Source organism: Mustela nigripes, chromosome 1, assembly GCF_022355385.1.
Source record: "Mustela nigripes isolate SB6536 chromosome 1, MUSNIG.SB6536, whole genome shotgun sequence".
In the NCBI taxonomy this organism is placed as follows: domain Eukaryota; kingdom Metazoa; phylum Chordata; class Mammalia; order Carnivora; family Mustelidae; genus Mustela; species Mustela nigripes.
In genome coordinates, this window is record NC_081557.1 from 201,184,417 (window position 1) to 201,201,506 (window position 17,090).

A 17,090-nucleotide genomic window follows, 5' to 3' on the forward strand; every position below is an offset into this window, starting at 1 on the left:
AAATAGAGACGTGACTAGTAATAGATTGGGAGCAGTCAGAATAGGCCTGTGTTGAAATGGGAAGTGTTTCTGCTACTGGTCTCCTGGCATACTGCCACAGGTCTAGGCAGTCTTGTCTGTCTATTTTTATACTCAGTCTGCCACTTGGCCTCCAAATCTTTCCTCCTTAATCTTGATGCAAGCATTCATGCAGTGATGACTAATACCCATTTTATACAGAACTCCAAAGGAAAGAGGGATTGAATGAAGGGGTCCCACAATTGGGGACTCAGAAGCACACATCCTAAGAGCCACCACTGGTGTTCTGAATATACAAACCTTGAGAGGGTCTGCTGCAAAACTCAGGACAGCCCTCCCTTTGTCAGGCAAACTGATTCGAACTTTGAGCCTCATAGTGAGGTTCTCAGGAACCTCACTATGCTCTGGGGGAGAGCAGGGGAACAGAGAACAGTAAGGCTTGGGCCAGCAGACCATACCTTAGCTTATTCTGGGGCAAGAACAATATTCTTTTGAAGGGCCATCTTAGATTTCTTTTGTAAAGTCAGTATTTGTTGTGTTAGAGAAACACCATTTCCCATGTAGATGTTTCCTCAGCACCCAAAATCAAATACGCTCCCAGATAAGGGCCACTAAGCCAGAAAGTAAGCCACTAAAGGCCTTATCATTAGAAAATATTCCTTTATTAAAAGGTAGGAATTACAGTGTATATACAAAATCTTTCCTGAAAAGATGCAGTTTTAAGTCCCTCCCCTGTGGCTCAGTAAAGTAGGCAATTGCATTCCTAAGACAGGAATTTAGGTTAATACTTATATCAAGTTTCTCTTTCTTAGAGAAAAAAAAGGAGAAGTCCTGGACACATATTGATATGCACTGGGACCTTTATGCTCAGCTTCAAGGAAGCCACTTCACCTCCAGCTGGTGTCGCCCCTCCTCCAAAGCTGTCCCCGCTGCTTGGTGCTATTTCTTACTTCTCTCTCGGCAGTTTCATAAGGTGCAGCATTGTTAAATCTGTGCTCCTTCCCATACAAATGAAATCTAAACTCAAATTGCATCTCTTTCACAGAATCTTCTGTGCAGCTTACTGTAGGGTTAATTAGGGCAGAATGCAGCAGTGATCAATACTTTTGTTCCAGTTGAGAGGAGTCAGTGTCAACAGGGTGGCGGGGGGCAAAGAAGAGGTGTTTCTGAATGGCGCCTGGCTTTGCATAGTTCCTTGCAAATAGACCCTCTGGTTCAGCAGATGAAGCCTACTTAGAGCACTTCAGTTCCAGAGCTGATTTCTCATTTGGCTTTCGAATAATGACATTTCATAGTGCACAGGGTTGTTGATGATTCTGGCATCTGGCAAAACTGATCACTTCTAATTTAATGTGTGCATTGAGCTGACTGAGACCCTACCTTTTGTCCCTGCACATCTGTGGTGATGTGGTCGGCTTCCCCATCCTCAATCTCCCCCATCTTCACGACACTGACTTCTATGGTGCCAACAACTTTGCCACCATCTGAAGTTCTGCAACCAAAAATAAATGAAATGGAAAGGTAAGCATCTTCTCTCTCCTTAAAGTATGCTCAAACATGTTTGTTTTCTAAAACCACAAATATTGCTCTTTACCTTCATTAGTTTTAATGAAACAGATGTATTTTTAAAACATTCAAACATGTTAATAGTGTTGTTGTTTTTAATTAAAAACAAAAACAAAAACCTGGTTAACCACGAGTTTATGAGGTAAGTGCATGGACTGTCAAAGCTACCTCAGGGCGGTGAAACCTCTTACAGGCTCTTAGAAGCAGGCACAGATATCATGCGTCGGTGTCCTGTTTGGCAACATCATATCCCCACAACAGCATAAACCATGGATCTCCTCTACCAAGTGTATGGGATGTTGTGTACATCAGTTAAAGAAACCACAGCTGGGGGGCCTGGGAGGCTCAGTCTGTTAAGTGCCTGCTTGAGGCTCAGGTCATGATCCTAGGGGCCTGGGATAAAGCCCCACATTTGGCTCCCTGCTCAGTGGGGAGCCTGCTTCTACTTCTCCCATTGCCCCTGCTTGTGCACTCTCACTTTCTATCAAGTAAGTAAAATCTAAAAAAAAAAAAAAAAAAAAAAAGAAGAAGAAAAAGAAAAATAGAAAAAATAGAAAAAAATATAAACATCCCTATATTCCTTTCTGACTGGCCATCGGCCACAAAATCTGATTCTGTGCCTTTTCCCTAACACCATTTTTATTCCTAAGACACTACGTAAAGGAGGTTCTCTCCCAGCAAACATAAGAAAAGTAATGTATATGCAGAGCAGAAGTTAACCAGAGATAATTTAGTACGACCCTTTACTTCATCAGATAAAGAATCAGAGACTCGGGGCGCCTGGGTGGCTCAGTGGGTTAAGCCGCTGCCTTCGGCTCAGGTCATGATCTCAGAGTCCTGGGATCGAGTCCCGCATCGGGCTCTCTGCTCAGCAGAGAGCCTGCTTCCCTCTCTCTCTCTCTGCCTGCCTCTCCATCTACTTGTGATTTCTCTCTGTCAAATAAATAAATAAAATCTTTAAAAAAAAAAAAAAAAAGAATCAGAGACTCAAAAACATGGAAAGAATCAACTAAGGTAACCAAATGGCAAAATGGGAAATCGGAGTTTCGATCTTTTTCACATATATGGGTCATTGAAAAACTATTTAATGATAATGGTTATTTTATTATTAAGCTTTTCATCTTCATTATAATTGTCAACATATGAATTTTCTGGTGAACAATAATGAAATATAAAAATAAAATGAATAACCATTAAGATTCTCTATGTTCATTTCCTGGGCAAGAAAATATACAGAATAAATGGGGCCATCATAACATGGGAGAATTGTGAGACATACTGATATTTTCCCCTTGACTCTCATTTTGAAGATAGACAGCAAGCCACTCCATAGGTATGACATTTTGCCATAACTTCTTTCTTAGGCTAATTGATTAATATTAGAAATGTGATACTTAATTTTTTTTCTTTTTCTGAAATTTATTTTTAATTGGGATACAAATGGTGTCTTTCTTACAACCAATTTCTTCTAAATGTCACTATTTTGTCATTCAAGATGTCAGAAAAGAGGATTAGGAAAATTTGTATCAAGTATTTTTCCAAAATGCTCATTAAAATAATGAATACACTAGGTGAAAAGGAAACCAAATTATGTTATTAGATCATGGCAGGTTTTTCTCAAAATATAGAAAGCATAAATTAAAACACACCTTTTAAATTATGCTTTTAAGGAAACTGAAATAGGAAAATTCTGGTGACATATGCATACCTACTGTCATAATGTAATCAAATAAAAAACTGTGTACATAGAAAAAGAAAGTGCTTTCTTGTTAAAATGAAGATTTCTTATTAAAATATGAAATATTATGCTTTTGATGACTTACAAACCAATGGAAATCATCATATTGACTCGATTATTTGCAATTAATATAGAAACTTTAAATATTCATCACAAACATGTGTATATAGATGACACTATATGATGTTGTAAAACACTGCATTAGCTCCAATTCTGGGGTAGCTTATTCATTATACCATTTTCCCACTGGGAAATGAAGTAATAACTTGTCATAAATCATGATGTGACTTAACTCTGTACAATTATTTAGTACCTAATAAATAAAGACTTTAATAAGAGCTCTCATTGGCACTACTAATAGCTTTTTCTAGAGGTTTGCAGTTTCTTTTTCCCCCAAGCTGATCATCAATAACAATTACGCGTATCTTTTACTTCTTGTAGGAGTTGCTTAAAAATTTTTGCTTGAACAAATTGAGCTAGAGTCATTTTTAGGAATGCAAACTTATGTATAACTTGATAAATTTTTTCACTGAATTGAATCAAACAATGCCCTAATGATTTGAAACAGAAGGTAGGCTTTTCAGAGTCTCTCCAGGCCTAGGTTATAAACCAATACATGCCACGGTGGTTAAAAGTGTGCACTTGAGAGTTTGGCCTCCCTGCTAGCTGCATGACCCTGGGCAAAGAACTTAACCCACATGGAACTTCATTTGTAAGGATTAAATTGTGGCATGATTGGTGTAAAGTGCTCAGTACTTTACTCATCACTCTTTCCAGCCCTCATCTTCATCCTAGTAGCAGAACAGTGCTAATAGTGCTAGTCACAGCAGCAGCATCAATAGACTTTCTATGTCATGAATTATAAGATATTTGATTTTAAAGATTTTATTTATTTTTTTTATTTTGACAGAGAAACATCAAAAGTAGGCAGAGTGGCAGGCAGAGGGAACGGGAGAAGCAGGCTCTCCACGGAGCAGGGAGCCCAATGCGGGACTCGATCCTAGAACCCTGGGATCATAACCTGAGCCAAAGGCAGCCATTCAACTAACTGAGTCATTCTCTCCAGAAATTTTATTAGAATATGCATCTAAGTCTATAGTAAAATATTATAGGATCTCAAGTTTCATTTCTTTTTTTTTTTAAAGATTTTATTTATTTATTTATTTTAAAGAGAAAATGAGAGAGAGAGAGCACAAGAGAGGGGAGGATCAGAAAGAGAAGCAGGCTCCCCACCGAGCAGGGAAGGGAGCCAGATGCGTGACTGGATCCTGGGACTCTGAGATCATGACTTGAGCTGAAGGCAGTCACTTAATCAACTGAGCCACCCAGCCGCCCCAAAAACTTCATTTCAAACAATGATTGCATGTTCATTAAAGATACAGAGACTTAGTAATAACAGATATTATGAAGCTTACATACCTAGCAGTGCAAACAATACAAGTTTGTATCAATTACAATGCGGCTGTATCTTTCAAAGTTTTAAGCAACATACTATGGGAGCGAGCTTCTGAACTATAGCTCTGTCTAGTCCTGTTAAACCAATTATATGGGGGGGCTCTTGGATGGCTCAGTTGTTGGGCATCGCCTTTGACTTGGATCATGATCCTGGGGTCCTGGGATCGAGCCTTGCATCTGGCTTCCCGCTCTGCAGAATAATAATATTCTTATATAATAATTATAATAATGATAAAAAATATTAATGAATCTTTAAAAACAAAACAAAACACAAGGATAACAACAAAAACACCACAATTATCTAGGGCCCCTGGGTGGCTCAATCCATTAAGCAGCTGCCTTCAGTCCTGTCCTCTTCATGGAATCCTAGGCGCAAGTCCCACATCAGGGAGCCTGATGTGCTGAGCAGGGAGTCTGCTTCTCTTTCTGCCCTTCGCTCTGCTTGTGCTCTCTCTCTCTCAAATAAATAAATAAAATCTTTTACAAAATTATCTGAATATTTTTAAAATAATTTTAATGCCTTTGGGCAGAGCAGCAGACAGAGGGAGAGGGAGAAGCTTCATTTTATCTTCATTTTGTCTTCTGTAGGTTACCACTTATTCCCAGAGTGGAATCAAAACAAGGAGCTTGCTTAATCTAGTGATCCTAGAATGATTCTAATTTTTTTTTCCCAAAACCATTTTGGATAGGGAGTTTTGGCTACCCTAAAACATGTCTCTTCATCTGAGATTTGTGGAGACAAAATGGGGAATCCAAGTTATAACTAAAGAGCTGAATCCAAGACACCCAAAAGCACGGTTCATCCCGGCAAGGGACTGGAACATAAAACATGGAAGCTGTTTTCTATTTATCCTGCAACAATTTAACACACACAAAGTACGGATATTCAACACTTCTTTTCAGTCAGGAAAGTCAAGTTTGAAGTATGTATTTCATGCTTCCAAAGGGTGTTTCAAAGGTGATTTCCTACAAATTAAGAAAAAAAAAAATCAGGGACACCTGGGTGGCTCAGTGGGTTAAGCCGCTGCCTTTGGCTCAGGTCATGATCTCAGGGTCCTGGGATCCAGTCCCACATCGAGCTCTCTGCTCAGCGGGGAGCCTGCTTCCCTCTCTCTCTCTCTCTGCCTGCCTCTCTGTCTACTTGTGATCTCTCTCTGTCAAATAAATAAATAAAATATTTTTTAAAAAATCATTCTTAAATGCTTAATTATGCCTTCAATGTATCACCCATCAAGGATGGGGGGGTAGTAATAACAGCTTAACCATTAATCATCACTAATATTCTGAATTTAGTGGAAATCATCATATCTACACGAAAGATATGTGGAAGAGATGCCTGGGCTAGGAATCAGGAAATCCAAGTACTACTTCCAGCTCAGCCACTAACTAGCTATGTGACCAAAGACGTAACACTTCAGATCTCTGATTTCAGTCTCCTTTGCTGGAAAATGAAGAGTTGGTCTCTAGCAGCTCTTATACAGTATCAGCACTCATGTGCACTGCTCTCATTGCTCCTGTGCTTCCATCATCTGCTTCTATCACAGACGCCACAAGCCATCATGGACCGATACAACCTCAGGAAAGAGCTCAGGTATAGTCCAGCCTCCCCTCACTTCTCAGCTTCCCATCCTTCCTTCCCCACAAACAAACCAAACAAGCCAAAGGCATGCCGAACCGGGGAGGTGACTAAACACTTAGAGTCAAATAAAAGGGCTGGTTTTTCTTTTAATAGCCAATGGATACATATATACTCGACTACCATTATGACACAGCATCTTGGCATTTATACAAAGGTACAGATTTGACTGAACCCAGCCTCAAAAGTGATTTTACACACGTTCCTAGCCATTTATGTGGCAATAAGAATAGGCTGCAGTAATAAATAACCATTTCAATCTACATGAACAACAGCAGCAAAAAACTGCCATTTCAGAACCTGACAGATCATTAGCACTATTTAATGCAGAAAGCTGTAAGAGAACTAAAAGATGACTAGTTCACGGCTGATACAGTATTTCTTTCAATCACAACATCGAAGTTTCTAATTAAACTTGGGAAATACAGTAGTCCCCCTTATCCCTGGTTCTGCTTCTCAGTGTCACCTTCTGATTCTCAGTTACCTGTGCTCGACAGAAGAAGTTCTAACATATCACTGGAAAACAAACAGTTGCCTAACGCTATGTCACAACACCTCTGTCATTCACCTCACGTCATCTCATCATATAGGCATTTATCATCTCATATCATCTCAAGAAGAAGGGTGAGTGCAGTAAGCTATTTTGAGAGAGAGAGAGAGAGACCAAATTCACATGGCTTCTATTATGATACATTGTCACAATTGTTCTAAATTATTGTTGTTAATCTTTTCCTGTGCCTAACCCATGAATTAAACTTTATCGCAGGTAGGTATGAATAGGAAAAAAAAATAGTATATATAGGATTTGATACTATCCACAATCTCCACTGGAGGTCTTGTAAGGGAGGAGGGCTATTGTCCACCTAAATATTTAACCATGCCAACAAGATGGAAGACGAAGTAGCAGAAATTTTCAGCAACACAAAGCTGTTCTCCCTTTCACTCAGATTTTCAGCATACAGAGTAGATTAGTGATTAAGGTTCTTCAAAATCTGCCTTTAAAATAACTCCCCTAATGGCTTCTAATGAAATATTCAACCTCACGGGCTGAAACATACCAACATTTTTAGAGGACTGAATGAAAGGAGGTGTAAAACAGTCTCCTAACAAAGAATAATTCCTCACCACCTCCTATACCATTCTTACTAGAGCGAAAAGAAAAGGAAAAAAAAAACACAACACAAAACAAAACCTCTGGAAACGTTAAAGAGCAACATGCAAATAACTGTTCTGTTTTGGAAATGCCACAGAGATGCAAACCAACAAATGACTCTAAACATCCAGGGAGAAACCATCATTAGCATTGTCAGTTTTTGTGCATATAAAGTAGTCTTGGTGCTAGGCACAGGAATCTTCAGCTGTGAGACATGCCTTGTATTTAAACTGTCTAGACATGTACCTGTAAAATACAGATCTCACTGGGGCAGGAAAATAAACAAAGGTCATAGGTGAACAAATGGAATTAGTGAGTGCGTGAGTGCACCCTGATGATCTTTCTGGTGAATGCATTTACCGGCAATGCTAGATTTACTTAGGGCTCAAAGAAGTGAGAGTTCCATTAAGTATGTATAACTAAGCACACCTCTATTCTGGCTGAAATTCATAAATGTCAGAAGCCCTATAATACTTTCAAACTCATACTCAAATAAAACTTTCAGTAGTTCTTCACATTATAGCTTATGCACTCTGAATTTTTTCCCTGGTTTTCTCCTCCATGCTCATTATGAGCCCTCTTTCAGACATTCTATCCACTATTCAACCATCCTTTCTACAAGGATCCATCTTAAGTCTCTACCCCTAGTCTGTCCTCATTTCCTGACCTAGAACTCCAAACTCCTTTTGTCCTGATATTTTATATTCTATAAGCTTGAGACTTAACTCTCCCTTCAAATCCAACTCACTCACACCAAGAGCATATCATTTTCCAAAGACCACCACCGCCAAAGAACCTTCCATCTTCACCCATGCCTTGTCCCTACCTTCCAAGGTGTCACCAAGCCCTGCTGACTAGCCCCCTACAATGTCTCTTGCATATGTCCCTTCACGATGGCAACATCCCAATCAGTTCTGTCACTTCTTACTACCCTTGAAGAATCTACTTCCACCTTCCAGGGACCTTCTTTTCCATTCCATCCATGTCAGGTTTTCCTCTTAAAGCATCCCTGCCACTGTATTATTTTCTTTCCTCTATTAAAAGTCCTTAGGAGTTGTCTAATGCCTACACAGAGACACTGAAATACAGCCTGTCTTTCAAGGCCTTATATCAAGACTTGTCAAGGGTTTTGGGCAGCTCAATAGTTTTGGTCTGAACTGATCCATGCCAATGTACACACCATTAAATAATGAAGGATGGCTTGGCCAAAAATGCAGTGAACTTTGAGTAACAAAGGCTTTGGTTACTCTATAGTAAATAGCGGTGTGACCGTGAGCCGGCAATGCAGCACCTCTAAAGATGTCCTAGTTATAAAATATGAACAAACAAAACCATCTTACTTATCTCACAAGATTGATGTGGCTAAAAACAAAGGATCTTAGATATAAGTGCAAGAATGCTTTAACGTATGGTAATGATTACTACAGCTATATAGTCTGGGTCGCAGAGCTTCACGAGCACATCACAAATATATTGGCTATCAGTTTTCAGCCTAACTGGTAAACAGGGTCTTCTTTATTGCTAAAAATAGTACTATTCAAATATAAATAATTATCCCAATACAAATAAATTGTTAAAGCACATCTTTCAAGGGGCGCATGGACAACTCAGTCGGTTGAGCATATGACTTTTGCTCTGGTCGTGATCGATCCCAGGGTCCTGGGATTAAGCCTCCTGGTGGGCTCCCTGCTCAGCAGGGGGTCTGCTTGTCCCTCTCCTCTGCCCCTGCTTGTGCTCTCTCTCCCACTCACTCTCTCTCAAATAAATAAATACAGTCTTTAAAAAAAAGCACATCTTTGCCTCCTCATGTGTCTATTAAATAAGTAAATGTGGTAAGTTATATTTGGAAACTTGATTCAGTGTAAATATGAAGTATAAACTCTTTAAATTATAGACATATCCTTTAAGTGAGGTGAGAAAACAAGATTGGCGCCTTGTAAATGCATTCGTCAGGATTCGTAGGCAACCCAAATTACATAAAATTAATAGGATGCCATGGTCTGCCCATTGGTACGTAAAAGTACTGCAGGTAGAACAAGTAAGCACACGCTACTCTCCTGCATCCGCTGAATGCAGTATAAAACCCAGATGGATGCACAGACTCAAAGTAAATAGTACCAGGCATATTGTGGGTAGATCAGAATTTTAGATACCACTGAACCAGCCGTGAGTTCACTCCTTTCCCCAAGTGTCGTTCCCAATCTGTACTCAATAAAGCCCCAAGCCTAGGGATGGGCAATGGGGTAAACAGATAGAGCTTCAGAAGAAGCCCTCAAATTCTGGCACAAAGAACAGAAAAGGGGGTTCCTAAGGAATTTCCAGAGGAATTGGGAAATAACTTTTCTTTTTTCCACTCTCTCATGTCCCAGCCTCCAAATAATCCAGTGGTGGCATTGGGGAGGAATTGCAGGAGCCTAAAATGATGAAAGAGGGAAAGTCTCCTCTCTGGAATTGAGACCCTAAGGGTGTAGGGCGAATCCCTGCTACCTCTCTCTTTTCTCCTGCTTCTTCGCCTCAGAAGAGGGTGCAGTTGCATAGCAGAAGGAAGAAAATAAACCCCAAGCTTTCTGGCTGGAACATCTAAAAGGGAAGCCACAGGAAACAGGAACATGCCAGGGAGGGTGTGAAGAGGAAGGAGTTCAAGAAAGGGACTTCTTTACATTGTTCATAAATACCCGGCCACCTCAAGCTGTGCTTGCACGACTCTAAGTAGCTTATCAGAGACTTTGGAGAAATAATTTATGGACTGGACCATCCCCCCAGGTCCCACACTGTCACCTGAGTGACAAGGATGAAGGACAGGTTCTAATGATACCACAAAAGCTTGGAAAATATAAATGATATTGAAATTATTGTACTAAGTTTCACAGACACAATTTCAACTCACCAATAATCTGGCAATGAACAACTGGAAACTGAAATTTTCAAAAAGAGTATCATTTATGGTAGATCCAAACAAAGTGCTTAAGTGCAAAAATGTCTAAAATTTATATGCTGAAAACTACAGATGCTGTTGGAAGAAACCAAAGATCTAAATAAATGGCAAGACATGCCATGTTCAGGTATTGGAAGACTCAGCTCTATAGGGATGTCAGTTTTCCCCCAACTGATCTATAGATTTAATGTACTACTAATCAAAATCCCAGCAAGATTTTGGGAAGCTATTGATAAGCTAATTCAAAAGTTTTAAATAAGGGCAAAGAAATAGAATGGCCAGAGTAATTTTAAGAAAGAAAAGAAATGGGGCATTTGTACTTACTGATTTAAGACTTACAGTAAATCTACAGTAATCAAACTGTGTTGTGTTGGTGAAAGAGCAGATATAGTGTCAAATGAAACAATATAGCAGCAACACAACCAATTCTTTTTTGACAAGGTTACAGTCAATGCAATGGAAAAAGAGTAAGCAGTCTCTTTGACAAATGGTATTAAAATAATCAGATATCCATCTAAGGGGAAAAAATGACCCTTTGCTTAGATTTCACAATGGAAACAAAAGTTAAAATGATTCACAGATCTAAGTGTGAAACATAAAAAGTATAAAATTTTAAAAATAAATATAGGAGAAAATCTTCATAAATTGAGCTTAGTCAAAGTGTTCTTCAATATGGCACCAAAAGCATGATTTAAAAAAGAAATCAATACTTCATCAAAACTGATAACTTCTGCTCTGTGAAAGATAATGTTAGGGGTGCCTGGATGGCTCAGTGGGTTAAGCCTCTGCCTTCAGTGCAGGTCATGGTCTCAGGGTCCTGGGATGGAGTCCCGCATCGGGCTCTCTGCTCGGCGGGGAGCCTGCTTCCCTTTCTCTCTCTCTCTGCCTGCCTCTCTGCCTACTTGTGGTCTCTATTTGTCAAATGAATAAAATCTTAAAAAAAAAAAAAAGATAATGTTATGTGAATGAAAAGACAAGCTATTGACTAGAAAAAAATACTTGCAAATTATGTATCTGGCAAACAATTTGCTTCTAAAACTCATAAGGAGTCCTCAAAACTCAACAGCAAAAAAGGAAAAAAAAAAAAAGAACCCCCTAATTAATAAATGGGCAAGGTTGAACCAACATATCTCAAAAGGGGATATACAGATAGCAAATAAGCCATGGAAAATTTCTGAACATCATTGGTCAAAAATTAAAGTTTTATGGGATGCCACTATACACCTTAGAATGGCTAATGAGGATGAAGAGCCACTGAAACTCTCATATACTGCTGGTGGGAAAAATAGCAGATTGGGTTTTTAAACAACTCAACACACATGATATGACACAGATATTCCAATCATAAGTATTTACCCTAAAGAAATGAAAATTTAGAGTCATTGAAAAAACCTACAGATGAGTATTTTACCAGGTCCATTCATAGTCACCCCAAATTAGAAACAACCAGAACGTACTTTAATGGGAATGGTTAAATAAACTTTAATATAGCCATATTATGGAATACTACTCAGTAATTAAACAAACAAACAAAAAACTGTTGATACACATGACTTGGATGAATTTCAAAGGCATAAGACTGAGTGAGTGAGGCCAATCTCAAAAGGATATATAGTCTGTAATTCAATTTATATATCCTTCTGAAAAAGAAAGAGCTATGGTGATAGAGAACATAAATTGTGGTTGTATGGGTTGGAGTGGGTGGAGGCATGAATTAAAGGGGCCATAGGAGGGAGTTTCTCTGTGGTGAGAGAATAGTTCTATTTCCTGATTGTGTTGGTAGTTACAGGAATCTACACATCTACAACAATAAAAAGTCAATTTTTATGTGTGTTAATTTACAAAATATAATGAATGAGAAAGGACATAGCCATTTTCTCTGATAATGAATTAATAGCAAATAAAAACAGCCATTTAGTCTAGGAGTAGAGAATCCGAATCACTAAAAGGTTATTTCTAGGTGAATGAAATGTAATTTCTGGCAACATAGATTTGAAATGGCAGAGTCAAAGTGTCAATTTATCCCATGCTCTATACTTGCAAGACATCTGCTGACAGAGATGTGTCATATGAGAGAGAAAAGTTCACATGAACCATGGGACATTTCATCAAACTGGAGAGTAAGGTGCTCATGCAGGAAGTTCAGTGAATTTCCCAAGCCAATGGCCCCAATTCACGGAATGAATCTACCATCTAAAATTACTTACATTTAGACCCACAAAAGAGAAACTATTACTAAGGCTTTTTGTTGGTTCAATTTATTTTATTATATTTATTTGTCTGAATTTTTATTTTCAGTAAGAGAAAGAAAGAAAATTAAGAGGAAAAGAGCACCTATTAAGCAAAGACCATCGGAGGAGAAAGGAAATAATAGGGAGAAAAAACCCATAACAGGCTATGCTTAGATTGCTGGGGAAACCTGACTTAATGCAGACTTTTTTTTTTAAAGCGTGCCTGCGCGTGTGTGTGTGTGTGTGTGTATGTGTGTGTATTTATCTATTTACATTTTTGAGACCATTTTTTTCTCTTACTAAAAATAGACCTGCTCCTGGAGCAGCAACTCTTTACAAGAATGGTTTGTAAATGTCACTAAGCCAATCAAAATATTCTAAGAGGGGCACCTGGGTTGCTCAGGGGGTTAAGCCTCTGCCTTCGGCTCAGATTATGATCTCAGGGTCCTGGGATTGAGCCCTGCATTGGGCTCTCTGCTCACAGGGAGCCTGCTTCCTCCTCTCTCTCTCTCTGCCTGCCTCTCTGCCTACTTGTGATCTCTCTCTCTCTGTCAAATAAATAAATGCTAAAAAAATATTCTAAGACATTGTGAAAACATTGCACAGATAATAGGCATGGGTCATTAGACAATTATTAAATAATTAGTACTATACTAGTGATGGGTCAATATTTAATACTCAAATTTTGATTTATACATATTTTTATCAGGGTTGTGCTTTTGGGTTTATGTCAGTTTCTTAGCGGGAGGAAATAGTGATGAGGTTTTTTTTTTTTTTTAAACTAGAATTAAAAAAGTTATTCAGAATATGGTCAGAGTTTTGCAGTGTATAAACATAATTTTAGAGTATAATGTAATTCAAACCTATGTAGTAAGACACTCACTAAGCTTTAAATTGCACAATTGGGCATGCACTCTGAAACCAAGCAATTCTTAGTGTCTATATTTTTATGCTTAATTGGATTTGGATTTGCTTTACATTCTTCTGTTATTAAGTTATAAAACAGTTTGGTTTTAAAAATAGCTTTCTCTTTTTTTATCCTTTAATATGATTTTAATAATTAAATAATTTAATAATTTTAATCCAAAACTCTTTTCAATCCAAAAACCCTTTAAAAATAAGGTCAAAACCCAGGAAATATTAATTCATTCACAAAGATTTATTAAGAACTTACTATGTTGTAATCACTATTTCACACATAAGGATAGTTGCAACCGAGAACAAAACCAAAATCCACGCTCAACTTTTCACAGAATTTGAACTTTCATGGTAAACAGATAAGTGAGACATCAGAAGATGATAAATGCCATGGGGAAAACATTAACCAAAGTAAGAAGGGCTGCTGCTTTATATTCAGTGGTTGGGAAAGGCCTGTCTAATACAATGCCATTTGAACAAACACCTAAAGGAAGGAAGGAAGCAAGTCATATATCTTTCTTGGGGGAAAAATCTTTTCAGGCAGAAGACACAGATGGTCCAAAAGGCCTTGAAACCTGGTTCCCATATTTAAAGTGGTTTTTTTTTTTTTTTAAGATTTTATTTATTTGACAGAGAGATCACAAGTAGGCAGAGAGGCAGGCAGAGAGAGAGAGAGAGGAGGAAGCAGGCCTCCCACCAAGCAGAGAGCCTGATGCGGGACTTGATTACAGAACCCTGAAATCATGACCTGAGCTGAAGGCGGAGGCTTTAACCCACTGAGCCACCCAGGCGTCCCTGGTTTGCATATTTAAGGAAGAGCATGGACACCATTGTGGCTAAAGTTGGGTAGCACAGAAGGAGAGAAGACTAAGTAAGAGAGGTATGCATTATTTTTATATTGCTCCATAACACATGACCACAAACTCACAATTTCTATAGAGCTGAGGTCTGGGCCATGTCTTCAACTCAGGGCCGCAAGAAAATGAAATCAAGATGTTGGCTACACTGCAGTCTCATGCCTCATGGAGACTCTAGGAAAGAATCCACTTCCTAGCTCATTCAGGTTGTTGGAAGAATTTATTTCCTTGTGGCTCAATGACTGCAGCCTCTATTTCTTACTAGTTCTCAGCTGAGATTACTGACACTCAGCGACTAGAGGTCCCCTCAGGGTCTTACCATGTGGCCCTCTCCAAAGGCAATATACAGAGAGCAGATTGCTTTCTCAAGGCCAGCAGGAGAATTTCTTTCTCTAGTCTGCTAGAGAAATATAAGAATATATATATAAAAGAAATAGAAGAAACTTATACAAGGTTCTCCCAGCCACTTAGATATAATGACCAGAGTGATTTTCACATCAGCTTTGGCATATGGGCAATCTAATAAACGGAGTAACTATCTCATCATATTCACAAGTCCCACCCAGACTCAGAGAGAAGGTATGATGTATGGCCAGTACACCAGGGAGGTGGGAATCTTAGGGGACATCTTTGCATCCTGTCTAACATGAACAATGGTGGATGACGTCAGCTAGATCTCCATAGGCCACTGTAAGAATTTTGCCTCTGTGAGTGGGGTGACAAACTGAAAGAAGATTCTATATTGACACAAGTTTTAAAGTGAGAATCTGGGCTTAAGTGCAGAGAGTAGACTGCAGGGAAGCAAAGAGAGAAACATGGATGTGAGTTAGGAGAAATTAGGATGAAGTTGAGACACATCAGATTCTATTTTTGCTCTGAGGGTAGAAAGAACTAGATACTATGATTGGTTGGATCTGAAGAATAAGAGAAAGAGGAATCAGACACTAGCAAGTGCATGAATGATGGGAAGGGCAGAATTGCAATTTCTTGAGATGGGAAGACTGTGAGAATAAATAAGATTTTAGGGCAAGGTGTGAGCAGCAAACAGGAATGAGGACTTCAGTTTTAACATTCCAAGTGTGAGACATTTATTTAAAGGTCAAGTAAAGATATCAGGTGATTAGATGTGAGAGTCTGGAGTTCAAGGGATTGGTCAAGGATAGAGATAAAAATAGTTATCATCAGAATACAGATGATATCAAAAGCTTTGAGAGTGGGTAGAAGTGAGTGAATGAATGAATGAAAATTGAAAAGTCTGTATCTAGACTCAGACATAGGACAACTCAACATTTAGAGGTTAGGGTGATAAGGAGCAACATGCAAAAGAAATAGAGAAATAGCCAGCTTCCTATTGGTATGAAGGAATAAAGTTCAGTATCTTAGATACCATCTAAAAAATGTGTGTTATGGAGATAGTGATCCAGTGTGCAGATGTGCCAAGGAGAGGAACATTGAGAACTCTCCACTGGATTTAGCAACATGGAGGCAATTTACTCCTGATCATGACAAAAGCTGTTTAGGTAAATGATAGCAATGAAATCCTGATGAGAATGGATTCAAAAGACCACCAGCTGGGGGGAGGGGGGTCAGGAGAGGGTGGTAGGGTTATGGAGAGTGGGGAGGGTATGTGCTATGGTGAGTGCTGTGAAGTGTGTAAACCTGGCGATTCACAGACCTGTACCCCTGGGGGGAAAATATATTATATGTTTATAAAAAATAAAAAAAATTTTAAAAAACAATAAAAACAGATATTGAAATGATTTAAAAAAAAAAAAAAAAAGACCACCACACCAAAATGGAGACAGCTCTTGAAATGGATCTTCTATACAGAAGAGTAGGGAAATGGAGCATAAATTAGAAGATGTGGGGGACTGGGGGAAATTTTTCATGCTAACAGACTTGATCTAGTAGAGAGGGAATAACATAAGACACAAGGGGTGCCTGGGTGGCTCAGTGGGTTAAAGCCTCTGCCTTCAGCTCAGGTCATGATCCCAGGGTCCTGGGATCGAGCCCCGCATCGGGCTCTCTGCTCAGCAGGGAGCCTGCTTCCTCCTCTCTCTCTACCTGCCTTTCTACTTGTGATCTGTCTGTCAAATAAATAAAATCTTAAAAAAAAAAAAAAAGACACAAGAGTAAAAGGGGATAATGTTCTCAGATAGATGAGAAGATATGGAATCTAAAGAGCTAGTGAAGGGATTGACTTTAGATATCAAGCAGAGTTCATTTATAACGGTGGGAAGGCAGGTGGAGTGCATGCTGGTAGGTTGGTAAATACAGCGTGGGCAATTGTCAAATTCCTCTTCTTGGTGAAACAGGAACCAGATAAATCGGCTGCAAATGAGGAAGAGGGGAGATATTGTGGAGGTTCTGGGAAGAAGGAGGTATAAAATAATGGTCCAAGACAGTGGGAGAGCAAACGGACCAGGGAAATACAGGACCACACAACAGTAGCGAGGACGTTCTGAACCAAATGAAACTTGTAAGCATGGACGTCAGGTTATCCTAGCTCACTCAGCTGCGAGGATGCATGTATGGAGTAGGTGAGCTAAAGGTTGAATTTATCCATTTTTTGTTATAGCCTTT

At 39.0% G+C, this 17,090-nt stretch overlaps 1 protein-coding gene across 7 annotated transcripts in view; it reads right to left on the reverse strand.

Annotated features, from left to right (window-relative positions):
* The window catches only part of INPP4B (inositol polyphosphate-4-phosphatase type II B), an 822,310-nt gene that overhangs the window by 213,689 nt on the left and 591,531 nt on the right, over positions 1-17,090 (reverse strand). For all 7 annotated transcript variants that reach the window (XM_059378706.1, XM_059378698.1, XM_059378688.1 and 4 more), the window contains one exon: positions 1,399-1,510. In XM_059378706.1, the coding sequence (XP_059234689.1) occupies positions 1,399-1,510 (112 nt within the window). The remainder of the gene's footprint in view (positions 1-1,398; positions 1,511-17,090) is intronic.